The sequence below is a fragment of the Pelecanus crispus genome, chromosome 4 (assembly GCF_030463565.1).
Source record: "Pelecanus crispus isolate bPelCri1 chromosome 4, bPelCri1.pri, whole genome shotgun sequence".
NCBI classification, from domain to species: domain Eukaryota; kingdom Metazoa; phylum Chordata; class Aves; order Pelecaniformes; family Pelecanidae; genus Pelecanus; species Pelecanus crispus.
Window position 1 is genome coordinate 37,470,641 of NC_134646.1, and position 20,196 is coordinate 37,490,836.

Consider the following 20,196-nt stretch of genomic DNA (forward strand, 5'->3'; position numbering starts at 1 on the left):
GTGTGTAACATATCTTTTGCGATCACTCTACTCGGAGTTGATTTCTTGTGTGTGTACTCAGTGTTATCGACTTTCTTTGCCTCCGTAGGTGAGATTTTTTTGAGAACAAAATGGAAGGGATTCTGCTTCTAGTTAGGCATAACAGACTGAACAACTTACTAGGTTCCAGTGGCTTAGCGTCAATAAAAACTTGCAACATTTGGATAAATGTCATGTCTGAACAAAATTGTGATCTTTGCAATGTAGGCTACAGTCAGTGTATGGTTGCAGGTGACAGTAAATACCAGCTGAAGAACCTTGTTTGGCTTCCTGGGTTTTATGCTGCAAGCTTTGTGATTGTGCAGGGAAGGTTGCTTTGGCAGTGGGAGCTTATGCTAGACTATATTCCTAGTCTTCGTTAGATTTTGGAGAGCTAAACACCCGGTCATCATCAAAAGAGGGAGGTTTCTCTTTGCCTAAGAACTTGTAAAAGAAGTAAAGAAGTAAAAGAACTTTGGTTTTGGTAAGGTGCAACATCGAGCTCCTTTCACATCAATTAATGCATGCCAAACCTATTTTATTTTCAGGTATGGCAGAACACAGCAATGAATCCACAACACTTGATGAATCTCACCAAGCTGCAGAAGAGGTCCAGTCTGACTCTGAGGTGATTGGGTGATAGTTATTAGTGTAAAATCAACCAATCCCAGCAACAGTTTCAGACTGCCAAAAATTCTGATATGTATAGCACAGTGAAGTTAGTATGGGGGTATGAGCTCATGCACATTATCTTGAATGGGTGGGTTTGGTTCTGAGATGTATTAAGAACAATCCAATTAATTCATAACAAAGGATTGCTTCAACCAGTAGTCTTTTGCTGTACTGTGCTATTTGTTTTGTAAGCTGAATAGATTTAGGTGGGGTAGAGTCTGAAATGTATAGGTGCTGCAGGAAAAAAGGGTTGGGACTTAGAAGGCAGCAGTCTTTGTGTAGCCTCACTCTATAACAAGGCATTCTGTCTGCTGGTGAATCTGTCTGTGGTGAATCTTTTTTCTTGGGAGCAGATACAGCTTGTACCTTAATTGTGGAGAAGTCGTTGACTTTTTAAAATAACGAATAAATTCCTGAGGTTCTCAATAATACTTAGCTGATCACATGTGTTTGGGAGGCTGTTTCAGAAAGGTAAAGAGTAAACATTTCCCTGGCTGCTCTACAGTGAGAATGGAAAAAGGTGATGCTGACTTTATCAGTATTAGAGTTTCAGTACCAGTGAATTGTTTTCAAACTTTTTATAAAACCAGAATAGTGATTCCATAGATATTTAGGATATCTCCAAATCTGATATTTGCAAACAGAGATGTGCTAAGAAAAAAAGTTACTGAAGGATTAATATATTTTTCTGAGTAAAATATCTATCTCAAACATCATGATTTTCCATAGTGCTTATTTCATTCGTGCCTAATACAGCAATTCAAATTTAGGAACTTCTTTATGTTTACTTTAGACTCTTCCTACATATGATAAATTTTCTTCTGAGGATGCAGTTTCTTTATATACTTAGTTTAAATCAGCTGTGGGCTGCACTTGCCAAAGGAACACTTGATTCAGCAGTCATACTCACTGTTTTAACAGAAGTACTGTTGTGATTTGGTGGTTCAGTTTTCTCTCAGATCAGTAAGTTTACCAAGATTGTGTGAGGTTGCAGGAACGTGCATCCAGTGGTAAAGAGAAAAGGCCACTGGTTTTGGCAGTAGTCTACGGTTAAAAGTATTTTGAGATACTGCACTGCTGAAGTAAGCTGGTGCTGTGGCCAAGAGCAGTCCTTCATTCTTAGTAGTGTTTTATTGCGTTATTACCCCTTATGTTTTGTAGGTACTAGTGTTGGAGCTAGGTGATGAACTGTTTTGGAGAACTGATTTGAGTGGAAAAATTACCCATCCCCTTTTTGGGGATAGGTCACCTTCTTCTAACCTGCAGTGTTTCTGCAGTCTTGTTTGCTGTACAAATACATTTTTCTGGCCCAGGGAAGAGGTGGGGGAATGAGGGAAGCTGATCGGGGGAAGAGTTAGGGGTAAAGCGGGGAATGGGGGAGGCTGATGGGGGAAGAGTTTGGGGGAAAGAGTTAGGGGTAAAGGGCAAAAAAGAAAAAAAAAAAAAAGGAGCAAGGACTTGTTCTTGGCAGCACTGCTAGCTTTGACTAAAATGCAGGTGGTGATTTCTTGTTATAGCTGAGCCAAATTAGCAGTTTATCCCACTTCCCTTTTTCAGCTGCTCACTTCATGTCTTTGGTGCTTGTCTGACCTCATGGCAAACTGATTCAACTCACTGAAACTGAGGAAAAATTAACTGGGTGAAATGGTCTATTGTCAGGCTGGTGAGTTGAGTCTGTTTACTGTGCAGTCAGGTGAGTGGCAGGCATGTGCTGTGGTTGGGAGATGGGACACTCTGTGGCTCATAGTAGGGACTGGAAAATTTACTGTACAATTTACAGAAAGGAGAACAAAAATAGCTATGTTAGCCTATGCTAATGTTTCAGTATTGTGCAGGTAGCTGTGACAGCACAGGCATTTTGAAAAATACCTCACTTTACTGTGCCAAGTAGAAGTATAGTTCCTAGCAGTCTTGGAGTTTAAGCAGCCGTGAGATTTAGAGCAAGCTTAAGAAGCTTGAGCTATTGGACAGATTTCCTAAATTAAAATCTAATATGGCAGGTAACTAGAACATTTGATCTAATGGTGTTGTATAGCAGCTCCCTGCGAGGAGCAGGGAGTCGGACTCGATGATCCTTATGGTGGGTGCCTTCCAACTCGAGATATTCTGTATTGTACGAAATGAAACAAATTACTGTTTTAAAAGTACTCATAAAATAAACATAGACCTTTGGTGTGCTTCAATATTTTCATTTACTTAAAGGCTATGAGTTTTGAGTTTGTTCTGTTGTATGAAGAGTGACCCAAAAAAAAAGCTGTTCTGTGTTCTAGTTGTGGTGAAGATTGGACTATATGGAGAATTGGGTGCGCTAGGCCAATGTGAATATATGGCATGTGAGCTATTCCTTCCCAGTGCTGAAAGAAGGCACTTACTAGATCCTAAATGAGAGGGACTGATGGGGCAAGTTAGTATGCTACAAAGTCACATTTTCTTGAATTTATAGCACACTGACTTTTTTTTAAATGATTTGAAATCTGTGCTCTGTGTATTTAGAATTTTTTCAAAAGCTGTGCCTAAATGTTTCGCTTCTCATTTTAGGGAAGTGTTTCATAAAGCACTATTTTTGAAAGAGTAGCTTTCAATCCAGTTTTGCTAAGTTAGTTGTAGAGAAAGTCTTGATCCTCAAAAGGGGAAAATGTATTACCTCGGATGGTATCTTATGGGTGTGCATCCATGGATTGTAGCCCACGTGTATGGTTCTTAGAATGGCTTGTCCTTGGCCTTTTTCTTTTTCTTCTCCATATGGGTAAAAGGCAGCATGTCCTCAGAACTCAATGGACTTCAGTCTCCTTGCTCTTTTTTTTTTTTTTTTCTGTGATGGTGATGTTTTATGCTGCTAATTGAAGAAGCTTATTACACTTTCAGAAATGTAAATCAGATTTTGTAGATACCAAATAAAGTTTGAGTATTGAGCTCTGCTTCAAAAGACCAACAGAGGTGAAGTCTCAGTAGCTTACAGTCTTTGGAAGAAGTTATGGTAACACACCTTTGAAAGCAGTTTCGAGTTAGAGGAGCGTGTCTATTAGAGTCCACAGTGACTAGTCAGGAAAAAAGCTTGGGAGGCCTCAAAGCTTACTAATGTAAATGAACTGGTGGTGGGTGAAAATGGGGGAAATATTAGCTGTGGGGTATGACAGAAGATGTTGCCAATTAAGAATGACGGAGGTGATCCTGAGTAAGTACCAGTAAAATCTTTGTGTTACGTGGATATCCTGTAAAAGCTTCATGTGTGGTTGGAGAAGCTGCTGGTACTTCAGCCTGATCTCAGACTGGGCCTCTTCCTGACCCTTTGAAAAGAGCTGGTTCAGTTTGATATTTAGGAGTTTTAAGGGAAGAAAGCACCTATTCTCAAGTACCTGTTGACAGTGTACCATGCCTTGCCAGTCTTGCACAGGTGCACGGACTGGTTTGAAGACTTCAGACAAATTTTATGCAAGTAATTGAACAAACACCGCTTCAGTTGTGTGTTGATTTTTCTACTGTTTACACTTTAGCTGACTAATGAAGCTGTCTTGCAGAGTTAGGGGTAGCTTTTTGAGAGGGCTGAGATTTTCAGTTTCTCTTAGTTTTGGAGGGTGTTAGGGTGCCATTCCCTCTTCAGGTGCTTGTAAACAGTGTGCGTTTCTTCTGGGAATGTCTCTTCTAGGTTGTACCTTAGATCATTCTTGAAAGCAGTGGTTTCACAGCTGCTGCTACTGTTCATAATGCAGCTGCATTTTGAAACAGACTTTGATTCTTGAATTGCATTGGTGCTTGTAAGTTCTGTTTCTGCATTTCACTTTAGATTACTGCTGTTGACTGAATGAGAGTTGCATACCCACAGTTTAGTCAGAAGGTGGCACTATATTATGATAAAATAAGAAGCATGTTAAACTAATTTAAAGTTTGGAACCATTACCTTTCTTTTTGTAACACATGATTAAACTCATCACACTTCTCTAATATTTCTTGCGTATCATTAGCTAGTACTTTTTTTTAGCCAAGCTCACCTTTTTTATAGTTTGAGATACATAAACTATGCCAAGGGTCAAGTGTACATAGAAGATATTTGTCTGACGCCATGTCTCATTTGTGTCTGACGCCCCCCCCCCCCCCCCCCCAATATCAATGGGTTAAATTTTAGTGTTTCTTTTCTCTTAGATCTTTAAGCTTTAAATTACTTCTTTTTGAGCTGTGCTAGCATATTAATGTGATTTGGGGATGTGATTAAATGAATGTATGCAGACCTAGTATACCAAAATATTACCAGTAGGAGTTTTGAAATAAAATCAACTGTTATGAAACCTATACATCAAATATTTTCATATAGATCACTCATTGGAAATTGAAGACAAATGCTAACCTGTTTCTTCTTATACTATAGGAAGGTGCAATGGCTCAAGAGTCTCCCAAAAATTCAGCAGCAGAAATTCCTGTGACTAGCAATGGACAGCTGGAAGATTCTCATGAGCACGGCTTTAACAGGGTAAGAATTTTCCTTGCTGTCTAACAAGGTACTATTATCAGAAATGCTAAAGTTACAGTGCAGTGCGTAACAGACTTCACTTGACATAGTTTTCTAGAACTTTAATGGAAAAACTCCTTTGAAGCTCATGAATTATTGTTAAAGTTGACATAACGTAATGTGATTGCACATTGCAATAACCTTTTTTGTATAAAAGGCATGTTAGTAGTGGCAAATATTTCTGAACATGAAAGAGTGTAAAAAATTGGGTGCTCTGTGATGCACAATCAAGTTTATGTGCTTCTGCATTCTTGTCTCTGATCCCTGAGGGTACTGACTTTTAATCTGACAATTTTATTCGTAAAACAGGGCAACAAGCATTTTTAAAAGAAGAGACTTAACAGGTCCTGTGTATTCAGGCTACCAAATCCTAAATTTTTTATGAAGAAGTATCAAATTGTTCGAGGCAAGCTACTTCTAAGGGGTATTATGTTTGGAGGCAGCATGCCTAAAAGTAGATAGTCATGTTCTGATTTGAAGTTGTAAACAGGAGATAAGTAGCTTTTCTTGTGTTGAAACCGAAAAACTACTACTGTATTGCTGTATGCTATATAGATGAGATGTATCAGAATCCATCTTATTTGTTGTACGTTGAAAAAAAAAAGTTACACTTCCATAATCATCTGTATGCAATTTTGAGTTTTTTTCCCTTAACCTTGATATATTTTACTATCAGTTCTTCTTGTGTTTGGCTGTCCAGCAGACGGTGCTAGGGTATAGTTTATGGAATTTGGAGTTGGTTTTCTTTTCTTTTTATTTTGCTTTTCAGTTGGGAATAGGAAGACTAGTTAATTATCCACGTTTATTTGATATCTGTTGAGACTTAGATTTCAAGGAAATCTCTAAGTTTTAACAGTCCCATGCTGACTTGCAGTGCAGGATTATTTCTGAAAGAAATACTTAGCAGAACTTAAACATTTTATTCTGTCTTACTAAAATGCTGATTAGAGAGGGGAACCTTCGTAAGTTTAAAACTAAATTGCATATACATTCTGAATATTGGTAAAATAAGCATCTGCCTAATTCTGTCTTCTGGTTTTAGCTTTAATGGAAAAACCCCTTCAAAGCTGATAAATTTTTCTTAAAGTTGATTAAAAAAATGAAGCAGGTACTGCACACTGCAATAACTCTGTTGTATGAAAGGTGTATTAGTGGCAATTTTTTTTGAATGTTAAATAGTGTAAAGTATTGGGTGCTCTGTAATGCACAATCAAGTGTATACATTTCTAGTTATTGACTCTAAGCATTGAGGATACTGATTTTTAATCCAGCAATTTTACGCATAAAACAGGAAAACAAGCATTTCAATATATATATTAAAAGTATAATTTTAAACATTTATTTATTATATTATCATTCTAAATAAAATGTTATTTAAATATGTAAAATGTATTTTAAAATATTAAAAAATAAAATACATCCTGAAAACAACATCTGAGACCATTTGACTATGATTGCAGGGTAGCTGTATAGTAAGCATGGCTGTAAAAAAAGTCTAAAACTTCATGTCAGGATGCACCACCATACTTCATGAGATGGAAATGCATCCATATTAGAGCTCTTATTAAAAAATACTGCACTTATTACTGGGCATTTTTTCTACTTCTGCTGAATCAGCCGTGATTTTTTTTTTTTTATGAATAGCACTGCAATGAGGGAAGGCTTATGTTTCTTAAGATTTGTCGTTCAACTAAGATCTACCAGTAACATAATGTAAAAATTAGGATGATGTTTAATGAAATAAAGTTAAAACTAAATGTTGATAAAGATGTACCTATGTTTAAGGGGGAGCAACAAAAATACACCTTGAAATGGTAATGGATTTGAGTTCACCTGGAAGTAGTGAAACAGATTTACTGGTTTTAAGCTTGATGACTTAGCAGTCAAGTCACAGCAGCATCAAAGTTACCTTTTCCTTATGTAATAATTGCTTCTTCAGTGTACTGTATCCCGTACTTATTTATTAGTTACACTAAATGGAACTTTCTCTCTTGTTGACTGGGTCAGAGCCCTTGTTCAGTCAAAATATAATCACCATTTTCTATGGAAAGTTGAAATCTTATGGTAGCTTTTGTCTATGGCCATGTATAAAAGTTGAAGTAGCTTTTTGCTGGCATGCTGATTATTTTGCTGGCTTAGAGTTAACTATATTTTGAAATTTCCACAGAAGTGGGTCAAATATTTGGTCGAGTTGCAGAAAATTTATACTATGCAAGCATAGTTGCGTTTGCTGCTGTAATTATTTTCATAATGCTTATTCTGAGATCAATGAAGATGAAGGGCACTTCAAATATTTTTTTGAACTGTCTAGTACAAGTTAACACCTGCATGTGTGACCTAAACTCACAGAGTATGTGATAATCGGGGCTTCTTGTAAACAAAACAAAGAAAACAAACTTCTTGGAATTAACGTCTAGGTCTGTTTACTAATCTGTTAGTCTCAAATTCTAATATTTAGCTTCTATTCATCTTGCTTTGTGTTTGTTATTTCTAATGCTTAATGTTATGCTTTTGCTTTTTTTTCTTGCCAGGTAATTTTTTGTTTTAACCTAAAGCAATATGCATTGCACCACAAAATTTCTGTGCCAGGTTTTCAGGGGTCTTTTTTCCTATCGACTTATGGAAATGACAAGCCAAGTACTGATTTTTAGGAGGTTGCTTAAGAAAGGGGCAAGAAACCATTACCACTTTAAGTTGTACTGTTAACCACAGTGCTCAGTAAGAGTATGTGACCACAGTAGAGTTTAGAGCACTCAAACTCCAATATACTGATTTAAATTACACCTTCTTGGGAAGCTGGGGAACAAGGTTATTTCAGTTTCTTGTTTTCTTATCGTTATGATCAGGGAGCCATTCATCTGGATGCTGTACAATTCAGATGTAAACAATAAAACATCATTTATCCTGCATTTTTTATTTGGTCTTCTACAGCTATTTTGTGACAAACACTGGAGCAGCTTTGATTGTATGTTTTTGATAGACTGACTAAAGAGGTAGTTGTACAACTTTTTCTTCAGGGTTCTTTAATTACAAAACTAAACTTTCCTCTAGACTCACATTCTATTTAGCACTTCCATCAGACCTCATCCATAAGCTGCTCAGGCATGAAAATGCACGTTTATTTTCCACCAAATGCAGTGTTTGTATGTACTCAAGCATGAGAAGTATTTCATTGTGCAAGGCAATGCAGTGCAAATATATTTACCTGGAAATGACAAGTAGGGTTGCTCCATCTTTGAAGAAGAATGCCATTAGTTGTGCAGAACATCAGACAGCATAGATTGCCATAGTGTTATTTCGGAAGGAAGCATATTAGTTCCAGTCTTGTGGGAGTGTGATATAGCACTACTTGATGCATCTTCTTGGTTCCTTACGTTTAAGAAAAAGAATGAAAAGCATATTTATAAGGTAGCTTAAGTGTTTGCCTAACTGTAAAGTCTTATTCAGAAATACGCTGCTACATTCTAATTCTGTCTTGTTTGTAATATGCCTGTGGAATTCTGACAAGTTTTGTCCTGCCTGTATGATGGATGGAAACTTTTTTGAACTAAAAAAGCCTGTAGCTTCAGTTGTCATTGGATGAAATGTCTAATGTCCTTTCATTACGAAAAAGTCTGGCCCAGTGCTTTTCAGCTCTCCAAGCTCTGTTGGAACTCACTTAAGCTTTAAAAACTTGGTGTATAGAACTGTTTGCTAATGTTTAGATGTTTGTTAGTCTACCTTAATAAGAGAGGACTTCAGCATTTCCTAATCAAATATGTTTTTCTTACAACTTTGTACAAAAACCCAAAAAAAGTCTTGCTGGTTTATAGTCTTCACAGGTTTTTTTCACTTATCCCTGACTTCTAGAACACAGTTTTTCTCCCGTGCTATTACAATTATGTGGTTAGAATAGCAGTGTTTTAATGTCACTGAGGGGATTGGGAGCTGAGGACTGTGGGAAGGAGTGAGGAAGTATGTTATTCCTAATTCAGTAACATGCCATATAGTGTGAAGGCTCCGCAGGAATAAATTTAATTAATCAAAAAACTGTTTGGTCTGCCTGTAGAGGTATTCAGGCAGCTGTAAGCTATTTGTTATGTTTAAACTATTGTACAAAATCTATATGAAGTTCTTATCAGTCTGAGTGTCTGAAATTGTTCCAGTTGTTTCCTTTCATTTTCAGTATAGACTCTCTTCTCCTGGCTTTTTTTGTAGTCTTACGGGGACATAACCATTATTAAACGCTTAAATAATACCAGTAATAAACTTCAGGCTGCAAAAGATAAATTAACTTTGTTGTGAGTCTTCAATTTGTCTTATTAAAATTATGAAATAAGCTCTGGGATCTGATGAATCTGAGTGCATGCGTTCAGTATCTGGTTCTCTAATTTTATTGCCAGACTGCACAAATAGATAAAGTCAATTCTTTTTTGTCTTGTGCCTTCTGAAAAACCACCAGCCTTGTCACTCACATTCTGCGTGAAACATCTGAGTTCATCTCTTTAGGTTTTGCTATGTTGACTGGCATAGTTAGATTTTACTTTGGGCAATTTATTAATTAATGTAGACTGATTTAAAATATATTTCTCTGTGTCAGTTCTAGAAAACTGGTTTTAGGAGATGAAACAAAAAAGACCAGTCTTTCTTTTTGTTGTCAAGTGGTCTGCTTCATACCATCAATATGAATATTAATGATGAGAGTAGAAGGGAAACTAATTTAAAACTGGATTGTAGTATGACATTAGGTAAGTCAAAAGGGATGTAGTAGAAGAAAGGGTCTTCTGAGTGAAGAGTAATGTATTAGAGAATAGAATAAACATGTTAGTCCACGTTGTTTGCCACTTCAGCATAGATTAAACCCTTCAGCTCTCCTCCCATTTATTTTTATGCTTGAATTTATATTGATGTTAGGATCTAGTGGCTTAATTCATGGAAAATAGGAGCTGAGTGATATAACAGGGCAAAGAGAAGAAAATGCCGAATATGTACAAGGAGCTCCACTTGCACACGAATTGGGGTAAGATGTTAAAGTTCAGAGCCAGTTATCTTACTGATAGATGTTATGTCTATATACATAACATGTTCTTTCATGGGACTTGTAATCTTTAAGACATTGAACTGTGAACTTAGAAAATGCAAATTTTTCCTAAAGGTAACTTGAATAGTTTTATTTAAAATGCCATCCATCATTAAAAAATAAACAAGCATATGATTGATCCTAGTTGAGTTGCTCCACTTTTAATGGACTCCTTGAACTACCTAGTCGTGTGGGGTTTTTAAAATACCTTTACTGAGGGTAGCAAAAGCAAACAAAACCGTATCTTTTAAACTTAGTGTTGGTACTAAGCAAAAGATAATGCTTAGTCATGCATGACTAATGAACTGACATAACTAAGAAGTTAATAGAATATTGTTTGCTTACTTGTTTCTTAGTTTCTGGTAAGCTTCGACTAAGTAAGCTTCAACTAAGTTAGTGTCCACTAGGCTTTGACCAAGCGAGCATCTGCCAACATCTACTAAGCAACCGAGCGAGCATCTATTGAGTGAGCTTCCACTAAGCTACCAAGCACGTGTCCACCAAGTTTCTATTAAGTTAGTTTGTACCACGTGCACTGCAGCCAAGTGAGCTTCTACTAAGCTGTGTCCAAGTGAGCTTCAACTGAGAGAGCTGCTTGTAAGCTTCCACCAAGCTACCAAACAAGCTTTGACCCAGTATAGTTTTTACTAAGGTTCTAGCAAGTATACTTTCTATGAATCTAGTTTCTACTAAGCTTCTATTAAGTATAGCTTCTCTAAAGCTAGATTCTACTGACCTACTGTGCATACCTTGTACAAAGCTAGTTTGTAATAAGCTAGCTTCTGCTAAGCTTCTAAGTATAGTTTCTTCTAAGCTTCTGCTGAGGGTAGCTTCTGCATATTGCTTGTATGAAGCTCACTTGTGTTGTGGTTTAACCTGGCAGGCAGCTAAACACCACAGAGCTGTTCGTTCACTCTTCCATGGGGGAGAGGATCAGGAAAAAAAGAAGTAAAATTAATGGGTTGAGATAAAGACAGTTTAATAGGACAGAAAAGGAAGGGGAAATAATAATATACAAAATAAGTGATGCACAATGCAGTTGCTCACCACCCGCTGACCGATACCCAGCCAGTTCCCGAGCAGCGATCGTTGCCCCCCCGGCCATCTCCCCCCAGTTTATATACTGAGCATGACGTCATATGGTGTGGAATAGCCCTTTGGTCAGTTTGGGTCAACTATTCTGGCTGTGCCCCCTCTCAGCTTCTTGTGCACCTGGCAGAGCATGGGAAGCTAAAAAGTCCTTGACTATTGTAAGCACTACTTAGCAACAACTAAAACATCAGTGTGTTATCAGCATTATTCTCATCCTAAATCCAAAACACAGCACTGTGCCAGCTACTAGGAAGGAAATTAACTCTATCCCAGCTGAAACCAGGACACTAAGCCAGTTTCTACTAAGCTACTGAGCATAGTTTATACCAAGCTTCTGCTAACTACAGCATCTACTAGGCTTGTGCGAAGCTGGCTTGTGCAAAGCTTCTACTAAGCTAGTTCCTACTAAGCTTCCACCAAGTGTAGTTTCTACAAAGTATAGTTTCTCATTAAGCTTGTGTTGAGTTTTTACTAAGCTTCTACTAAGCTACTAAGTATGGCTCCTACTAAGTATTGTTTTCACTAAGTTTGTACTGAGCTAGTTTGTACTGAGCATAGTTTTTACTAAGCTTCTCCTAGGCTTCTGCTAAGCTTCTACTAGGCGTAGTTTCTACTAAGCTTGTGCTAGGCTTGCTTGTGCTAAGTGTAGTTCTTACTAAGCGTAGTTTTTACTATCCTGCTAAGTATAGTTTTTACTTCTACTAAGCTAGTTTCTACTGTTTCTACTAAGCACAGTTTCTATGAAGCTCAGTTTCTTCTAAGCTTCGACTTAGTATAACTTCTACTAGGCTAGCTCCTACTAGGTGTAGTTTTTACTATGTTAGAACTAAATATAGCTTCTGCTAGGCTAGCTTCTAGTATAGCTTCTACTAAGTGTAGTTTTTACTATGTTAGAACTAAATATAGCTTCTACTAGGATAGCTTCTAGTATAGCTGCTTCTAAGTGTAGTTTTTACTAAGCTTCTGCTAGGCTGGTTTCTACTAGGTGTCTACTTGTACTAAGTATAGCTTCTACTAGGCTGGCTTCTACTAGGCTTCTATTAAGCTCATTTCTACTAGGCTAGTTTCTACGAGACTTGTACTAAGTATAGTTTCTACTAAGCTAGCTTGCACTAAGTATGGTTTCTACTACGCTTCTACTAAGCTTGTTTCTAGGCTTCTATTAAGCTCATTTCTACTAGGCTAGTTTCTACGAGACTTGTACTAAGTATAGTTTCTACTAAGCTAGCTTGCACTAAGTATGGTTTCTACTACGCTTCTACTAAGCTTGTTTCTAGGCTTCTACAAAGCTAGTGTCTACAAAGCTGGTTTCTACTAGGCTTGTACTAAGTATAGTTTCTACTAGGATTGCACTAAGTATAGTTTCTACTAAGCTGGTTTCTACTAGGCTTCTACTTGTACTACGTATAGTTCCTACTAAGCTTGTACTAGGTATAGTTTCTACTAAGCTAGCTTCTAGTAAGCTGGTTTCTATTAGGCTCCTACAAAGCTGCTTTCTATAAAGCTTAGATTCTAAGCTTCTACAAGGTTTCTACAAGGCTTCTACTTGTACTAGGTATAGTTTCTATTTGTCTCGTTTCTACTCTGCGTGGTTTTTTTAGGCTTCTACAAAGCTAGTTTCTTTTAGGCTTCTACAAAGCTGGTGTCTACAAAGCTGGTGTCTACTAGGCTTGTGCTGAGTATAGTTTCTACTAGGCTAGTTTCTACTAGGCTTCTACTTGTACTAAGTATAGTTTCTACTAGGCTTGTATTAAGTATAGTTTCTATTAGGCTGGCTTCTACTAAGCTTGTTTCTACTTGGCTTCTACTTAGCTTCTACAAAGTATTTTTACTGAGCTAGCTTCTAAGCTAGTTTCTAGTATGCTTCTACTAAATAGTTTCTGCTAAGCTTCTACTTGTACGAAGTATAGTATCTACTAAGCTAGTTTCTACTAAGCTTCTACTTGTACTACATATAGTTTCTACTAAGCTTGTACTAAATATAGTTTCTACTAGGCTGGCTTCTACTAGGCTTATACTAAGTCTGGTTTCTGCTAAGTATAGTTTCTACTAAGTTTCTACTTAGCTTCTACTAAGTATCATTTTTACTAAGCTAGCTTCTAAGCTAGTTTCTACTACGCTTCTACTAAGCTGGTTTCTAAGCTAGTTTCTACTAAGTGTAGCATCTACTAAGTGTAGTGTCTGCTAAGGTAGTTTTTACTAAGCCTCTGCTAATCAATCTTCTAGTAAGCTTCTAGTATGCTTCTTGTAAGCTAGCTTCTACTACGTAACACTTCTACTACGTAACACTTCTGCTCAGCATAGTTTCTGCAAAGCAAGCTGCTAAGCCCGTTGTTGCTAAGCTAGCTTCTAGTAAGCTTCTACTAAGTATAGCTTCTAGTAAGGTAGCTTCTGCTCAGCATAGTTTCTACTAAGCCAGCTTCTAGTAGCAAGCTTCTCCATAGTTTCTGCTAAGGAAGCTTCTAAGCCTGTTCTTGCTAAGCCTGTTTTTGCTAAGCGAGCTTCTAGTAAGGAACCTACTCCTTAGCTCATTTCTGCTATGCTTCTGCTAACAAGCTTCTAGTAAGATAGCTTCTACCAAGTATAGTATCTACTAAGTTTCTACTCAGCTTCTAGTAAGTATAGATTTCAGTGAGTGTCTTCTAAGTATAGCTGCTTCTAAGCTTCTAGTAAGCATAGCTTCTAAGCCTGTATTAAGCTAGTTTCTAAGCTTCTCCTAAGCTTGCTTCTCCTGAGCTCACTTCTGGTAAGCTTCTACTAAGCTAGCTTCTAAGTTTCTACTAAGCTTGCTTCTACTAAGTATAGCTTCTACTTCTCATAAGCCAGCTTCTGGTAAGCTTCTGCAAAGTATAGCTTCTACTGAACTTCTCATAAGCTAGCTTCTCATAAGCTTCTGGTAAGCTGGTTTCTACTCATCTTCTCATAAGCTAGTTTGTAATAAGCTAGCTTCTGCTAATCTTCTCCTAAGCTAGTTTGCAGTAAGCTAGCTTCTGCTCATCCTCTACTGAGCTAGTTTCTACTAAGCTACTGCTAAGCTACTTGTAATAAGGTGTCTTCTACTAGGGTTCTACTAAGGGCAGCTTGTGCTAAGATTTTATTAAGCTAGTGTCTACTAAGCCAGCTTCTGCTAAGCTTGCTTCTACTAAGTTTTTGCTAGGGTAGCTTCTGCTATTCTGCTGGTGGAGAAACATTACAGTTCTGGTATCTTTCCCCTCTTCATTTTTGATTATTGTGGAGAACATGGATGGGAAGTATCTTTTTGGAAATAGCCTTCTAATTCAGCCAGCTTTCCTTCATGAGCATGAATTCTGAGCGACGACTTTGCTGTGTCTACTGTCTCAACAGGATTGATATGTCAAAAATTCACACTGGTTCATCTAGATGATCTGTATAATAAACTGATGAATATCCCTGTTAGAGTTGCATAAATAAGGCTAACCTTACTAAAATACGATTAGTTTAGTATGGTGATTTGAAGTAATTGAAATGGGATTTTAACAAAGGGTTAAAGTGGTTTAAATTCTCTATACAATGCAGGTTTGCACTGCCTTGACTAGACCAAATTAAGCTAGTACAGTCGTTCTGTGTGCCTGTATTTCATGCTTTTGCTTCTTTGAGCCTTTAGCATGCTGAATGGCTGAGAATGGGATAGGTAATCCAGCTTTTTGACTTCTTGGGAATCTTCTGAGTTGTAGGGTTTTTGTACTTCTAGCTCTGGGTCTCAGTGAAAGTACAATACTAAAATACTTTTGCTAGATGGTAATTGCATAAACATGCAATGGTTTTCAGCCTGATACAATTGAAAATTATGAATGAAGAATCTTTGCGGTTTTTGTGATGGTGACCCCTTAACAGATTTGTGGTTTTGAAATGGACCAAAGAGTTTTGATGAATTCTAAAGACTTTTATTTCCCTTTTACGAAGAAGGGGGGAAATCACTTATGAGTTTGAAAGCAGATCTTCTGGTCATCAAAATCTTCCTCTTAGCTAGAAGAGCAGTACGTAGTCAAAATATAATCACCTTATTGAGGTAGGGGAATCTGTTCTCACTTCCCATGTTGTTAGAGCAAACCTACATTTGGTGGGAACAAAAAAGAAAGCTATTTACATTGCCTTCTTACCACTCTAAAATCTCCTTAAGTACTGTCATACCTTCTCTTAAATGTGAAGTTTTGTGCACGTCTTTTCTTACGCTAAAGCTGTTTCTGAATTATCCTTCTGTGTAAATTATTGAAGGGATAAATTGCTTTGTCAGAATGATTACAGATTTTCAGGTAGGTTTTTTTTGTTTATCTAAACTTGGCGGGGGGGGAAGCAAGCACAATCAGTTGTAAGAATGACATGTTAAAAATTGAAGTTTACATGCAGAAGCATGTCTCCACTGAACAGTAACTTGCATGTTTATAAACAACAAAAAGGTTGTGTATTGATGATCACAGACTTCTTGATGACAATTCTGGTCATGTATAAATCAACAAATGATAAATCTTTCTTTTAAATTTGTATGCAGGGATATCTTCCTTCAGCAGGGTGTATTCCAACTGGTTAATATAGGTGTTTAAAAACAAGCTATGCAGTTCTTTATACTGAACTTTGCCTTTTTACCAATGCAAAAAGCGTAGATATGTTTGAACAAATATTTCTGTGTAAATATATGCATGTGTTTTGCATATGTATATATACATATATATTTATGTTAAAAAACCTGATGTGTATATATACACAATTGTAGATCTTAATTTTCATGATCCAAGTATCAGGTTTTTATGTAAGAGAAGGATGTGTTGTAATATTCTCATTTATTTAACTCTGTAGTTTGTTCAGCTTATGTTTAGCTTCAAATGAGAATTAAGTTGAATGTACAGAAGTACTACAATTGCTTAAGTTTATAGCTAAACTTTTGTCTTTACAAAGCAGATGTTCTGCATTTTAACATTAAATACAGATGATTGCTTAGATTCCTATTGTGAACATGCTTAAGCAGGTTAGCTGTCTACATTTCTTTGGCTACAGATTTAGATATTTCTGCAAGCTACACAACGTGCCAAGGTGCCTTCAGGAAAAAAAAAAATTGATGGCATGTCCATTTTGTTAAATTAGTGCGTCTTCTCCTCTGCAATCTGGTTATCCTTTCTCAAGTCTGCTTTTTCAGCTCTTAGTGATTTGCTACATTTTGAGTTAAATGGACTCTGTCTATTAGCAAAACTAAGTTGATGCAAAGGCTTTCCAGCATACCACCAACTGCAAGTACTTAAATGGAAGCACCAGTGTGGTCAGTTTTGAAGACTGAAAACAGTATGTATCCAATGTTGTGATATGCTTAATTTGTGAGATCAGGTTCTGCATGTGACTACTATTTGTTGTTCGTGCTGTTTCTTTTTTTCTTTTTTTTTCTTTTTGGTATAATGCTTCAGATACACAAATATAGCATAATCTATTAAATAGCCAATTCATGTGAGTGAAAGTATGGCTATAGGAATTGGTTACCCTGATTGCAATAACATCCTGGGTTTTCAGTGTCAACAAGATTTTTATTCTGCTGCAATTCATATGTTTGTAGCTCTTGCTTTTTTCCTCTTCCCAGGAGTTTGTCTTAAACTAAAGACAACTAACTACATCTGTGGGGACGTGATCCAAAGCCACTTCTTGACAGTCTGAGCCTCTAGGCAGTATCATTCTTATGCACTAGCTTGCTTCTGGTTTGTGGATCGAGCAACTACAGTAATAGGTCAAACATGGATTGGATTTTAAAGGTTGCATTTTCTTTGTAATTAGAAACATTGCATATATCATGAATAGTTATCGCACGTGTCCAGGCACTGACATCTTAAAGCTTTGTGCTCTTTTTCTCTGTAAATTTCCCTATTGCTCCTCTATTCTTTTTCATCTTTTTTGCTTCTGTGTGGAAGCAGAGGGGATGCAAAAGAGTACCTGACTCCAGAAATGGCCAGTTTTCCAATTTCTTGATGCTTAATTTTTTGTAAGTGTATTTTACCTTTTTGCTTTCACTTCCAGGGTAGCTTTTCATTCACTTTTTACTTTCACAAATTAATGGTTTTAAATTGCTTTGAATACTTGAACTTCTTTTAAAGCACTAAGTATATTCCATAACACCAGGGGCTTAAACTTCAGTCAGATGGCTGGAAATATAGTCCAGGAAACCTTTGGGAGCTATTTGTAGAGGTGGGTAAGACAGCAAAAGTGAGGAGTGGGATGGTATGTGAATTATGGTGTATGAATTCATAGTTCAGTAATAGACCTGCACTGGGTTTCTGCAAAGACTTCAGTTGCCTGAAAGTTGGTTGTACTAGTTAATCTAGCTCTCAAAAGTTAAACAAGGTGATCTCAGGCAATTTAAAATCAATGAGTTTCAAAAGCAAACAGAAGTAAATGGCAACTTTGTGCTGCGAGCGCTTGTGATGTAGTGTGGGTGCTCAGAAGGAAGCTGTTGAAGTGGTGCCTTTCTGGATGTTTCTCCCATGTCTAATATTAAAGAGATTTCATGTGTCATTTGTAGAAATGAAGGATTCTGTGAATTTTAAAGCTATTTCTTGCTTAGAGTGAAAGAATTCTTTTTTTTTTTGTTATCTTTAACATTATGATAATTGCTTCCACATTTTTGGTTTGTAAAATGTTGTCTGCTCTTAGTCTTAGATCATTCTGTACCCCTGTCAGTTTTTAACTGGAAACATTATTAAACTGATACGGTTGTTTGGACCAGCTTCAGACCATATAACATGATGTTGCAGGCCACATTTTTGGTAACTGCTGCTCTGAGAGATGGCATTCTAGTTGTTCATCAATATTAAAAAAAAATCCAGAATAAATGCACACTGTTTCTCATTCATTTATGTTTTATTTGTGCATTTCAGTACAATGCTGTGACACCGACTGAGACAGTCCAGGCTAAAGGCAGAATTGCCTGTCTGAGAGCTGCTGAAATTGCATTATAATACTTTTGAGTCACTTTTGTCTTTTTTTAAACATTAACTTCCCCATTTTTATTCAAATATTTCCAAGGACTTGAAACGTTCGTTACCAGTTGGACTTGGACTTTCTGAAACCAAAATAACATCTCATGACTTTGACAGCACCAAAGAGGGAGTCGTTGAAGCAGGACCATTTCCAGGTAAAGGTAACTGCTTTTTTGTCTTTATTTCTTGATTTAAAATCTTTAGGCAGATTTTCATATGGTCAGGAATACAATGTTCTGTAGCTGCTTTCAGCACTTTGGTGTAAAGGTACACATTGAGATGTGCATTAGTGACAACCTGTTTATCTTCTCTGGTAGCGGGGTTGTTAAAATAGAGAATATATGCTACACTTGTAGTATCTGTCAGGGGACTAGTGGAAACTACTTAGTGTTAAATTGGTTTGCATTTATAGGAAGGGAAGTTCTTGAGCACCTTGAAGTGGTGTCAGACTGAAGAATCTTACTATTGCATTGCACTGAAGTTTTCTTTAAATGTTGCAGGTATTGTCCTGATTTGAAACATAACTGGAGAGTTATTTATTTCTTGATACACAGTTCACTTACCTGGAACAGATCAATGAGTGGAATTCTTCTTTGTTGCCCCTGAGACTTGTCTCTCCTTTTTTTATTATAGTGCGTATATTACTTTACTGTATTGTTATTAGGAGTGATAATGCTTTGGGTCTCTTCCAGGCACTACCTAATGAAAAAGTATCTGTTCTTATATTTTCTCAGCACAGAGTTGTGGTTGTTTACAGCAGAAAGATTTTACGTAATTAATATTTAATTCACTATGCAAGTATTAATGTATGTTTTAGAGAATCTAAGCTAGTATTAAATAATGAGAAATACAAAGTGATAAACAAGCCAGTAATGTCAGTGTTTCCCATCTGTCTAAAAACAATGGATTGCCACGATATAGTACGTGAAAGTGGTATTTTAATGAATTATGTCACTTTGACAATTTCTGAATTTGAGAGGTTTGACATGATCTCAAATGAGCAGCTGTGAAAATAAGTCTCTTTGTAAATTAAATCTATGACTACATTTTGCTTCATTTCCTGTTTGGTAAAATGTTGTGCTTTTGAAAACAGTGATTTACATGCTGTACTTTACATATATTACAAAGTGAATGCTGTGGTTTCTCAAGTCTTTGAAATTAGCAAAATATTTAGCTAAAAACTGGGCAGATGGCAAACTGCTCACCATTCTTGCGTTTTTGTATTCTATTAGTGGGATAACTGTTGCAGCTGTTAAGTGCATTAGCCTGTAAGGGAAAAAGTGTCTAAGATGTGTTTCAAGCTACACTAATATGTTTGAAATCCAAATGTTCTGTAGTAAGTTACATGCACCAATGATGGGCTTTGAACATTTAATTTTTAAACACTTTAGATATCACAGTTTTCCTCCAAGGATATTTTCTTCAGATTTTTCCTAATGCTCTAACCCAATCAGAGAGAGAGAGGGAGAAATGGTAGAAACTAAGGCTTCTTATAAACGTATGGACAAAAGTAGAATGATTGCCCTATTTCTAAAAATTATGTTTGCATTCAAAAATGAAGCCCTAATAAGGACACTCAAAGTAGATAATACTGGAGGGGAAGGGCTTTTAGGATTTGGGGGATGTTGAATGATGAAGCATGCATAAGGCTGCATTAATACTCTGTCAAATGATAAGGATTTTTTAAACTGCTTGTCTTAGCTTGCTTGCTGAAGTGATTCAGTCTTTAGGCCTTTAGCAGGGTCTTGCAGTCAAACTTTTATGCCTGGATGAATCCAGTTGCAGCTCTTATGCAGTGTATCACTACAGAAGGACACAGCAAGTGAGCTATCTTTCAATCTCGTCTTCTCTGTGCAGTTGGGTCCAAATCATTGGAT

The 20,196-nt window shown here is 36.8% G+C and overlaps 1 protein-coding gene across 6 annotated transcripts in view; it reads left to right on the plus strand.

The window, feature by feature from the left end:
• Positions 1-538: 538 nt before the first annotated feature.
• Positions 539-20,196, plus strand: part of ARFIP1 (ARF interacting protein 1) — a 42,780-nt gene continuing 23,122 nt past the window's right edge. For 3 of the 6 annotated variants that reach the window (XM_075709116.1, XM_075709117.1, XM_075709120.1), the window contains exons 1-2: positions 5,063-5,155; positions 18,366-18,480. In XM_075709116.1, the coding sequence (XP_075565231.1) occupies positions 5,063-5,155; positions 18,366-18,480 (208 nt within the window). Of the gene's footprint in view, positions 647-5,053; positions 5,156-18,365; positions 18,481-20,196 lie in introns of those variants that run through there. The other 3 variants (XM_075709118.1, XM_075709121.1, XM_075709115.1) reach the window with 2 other exon arrangements.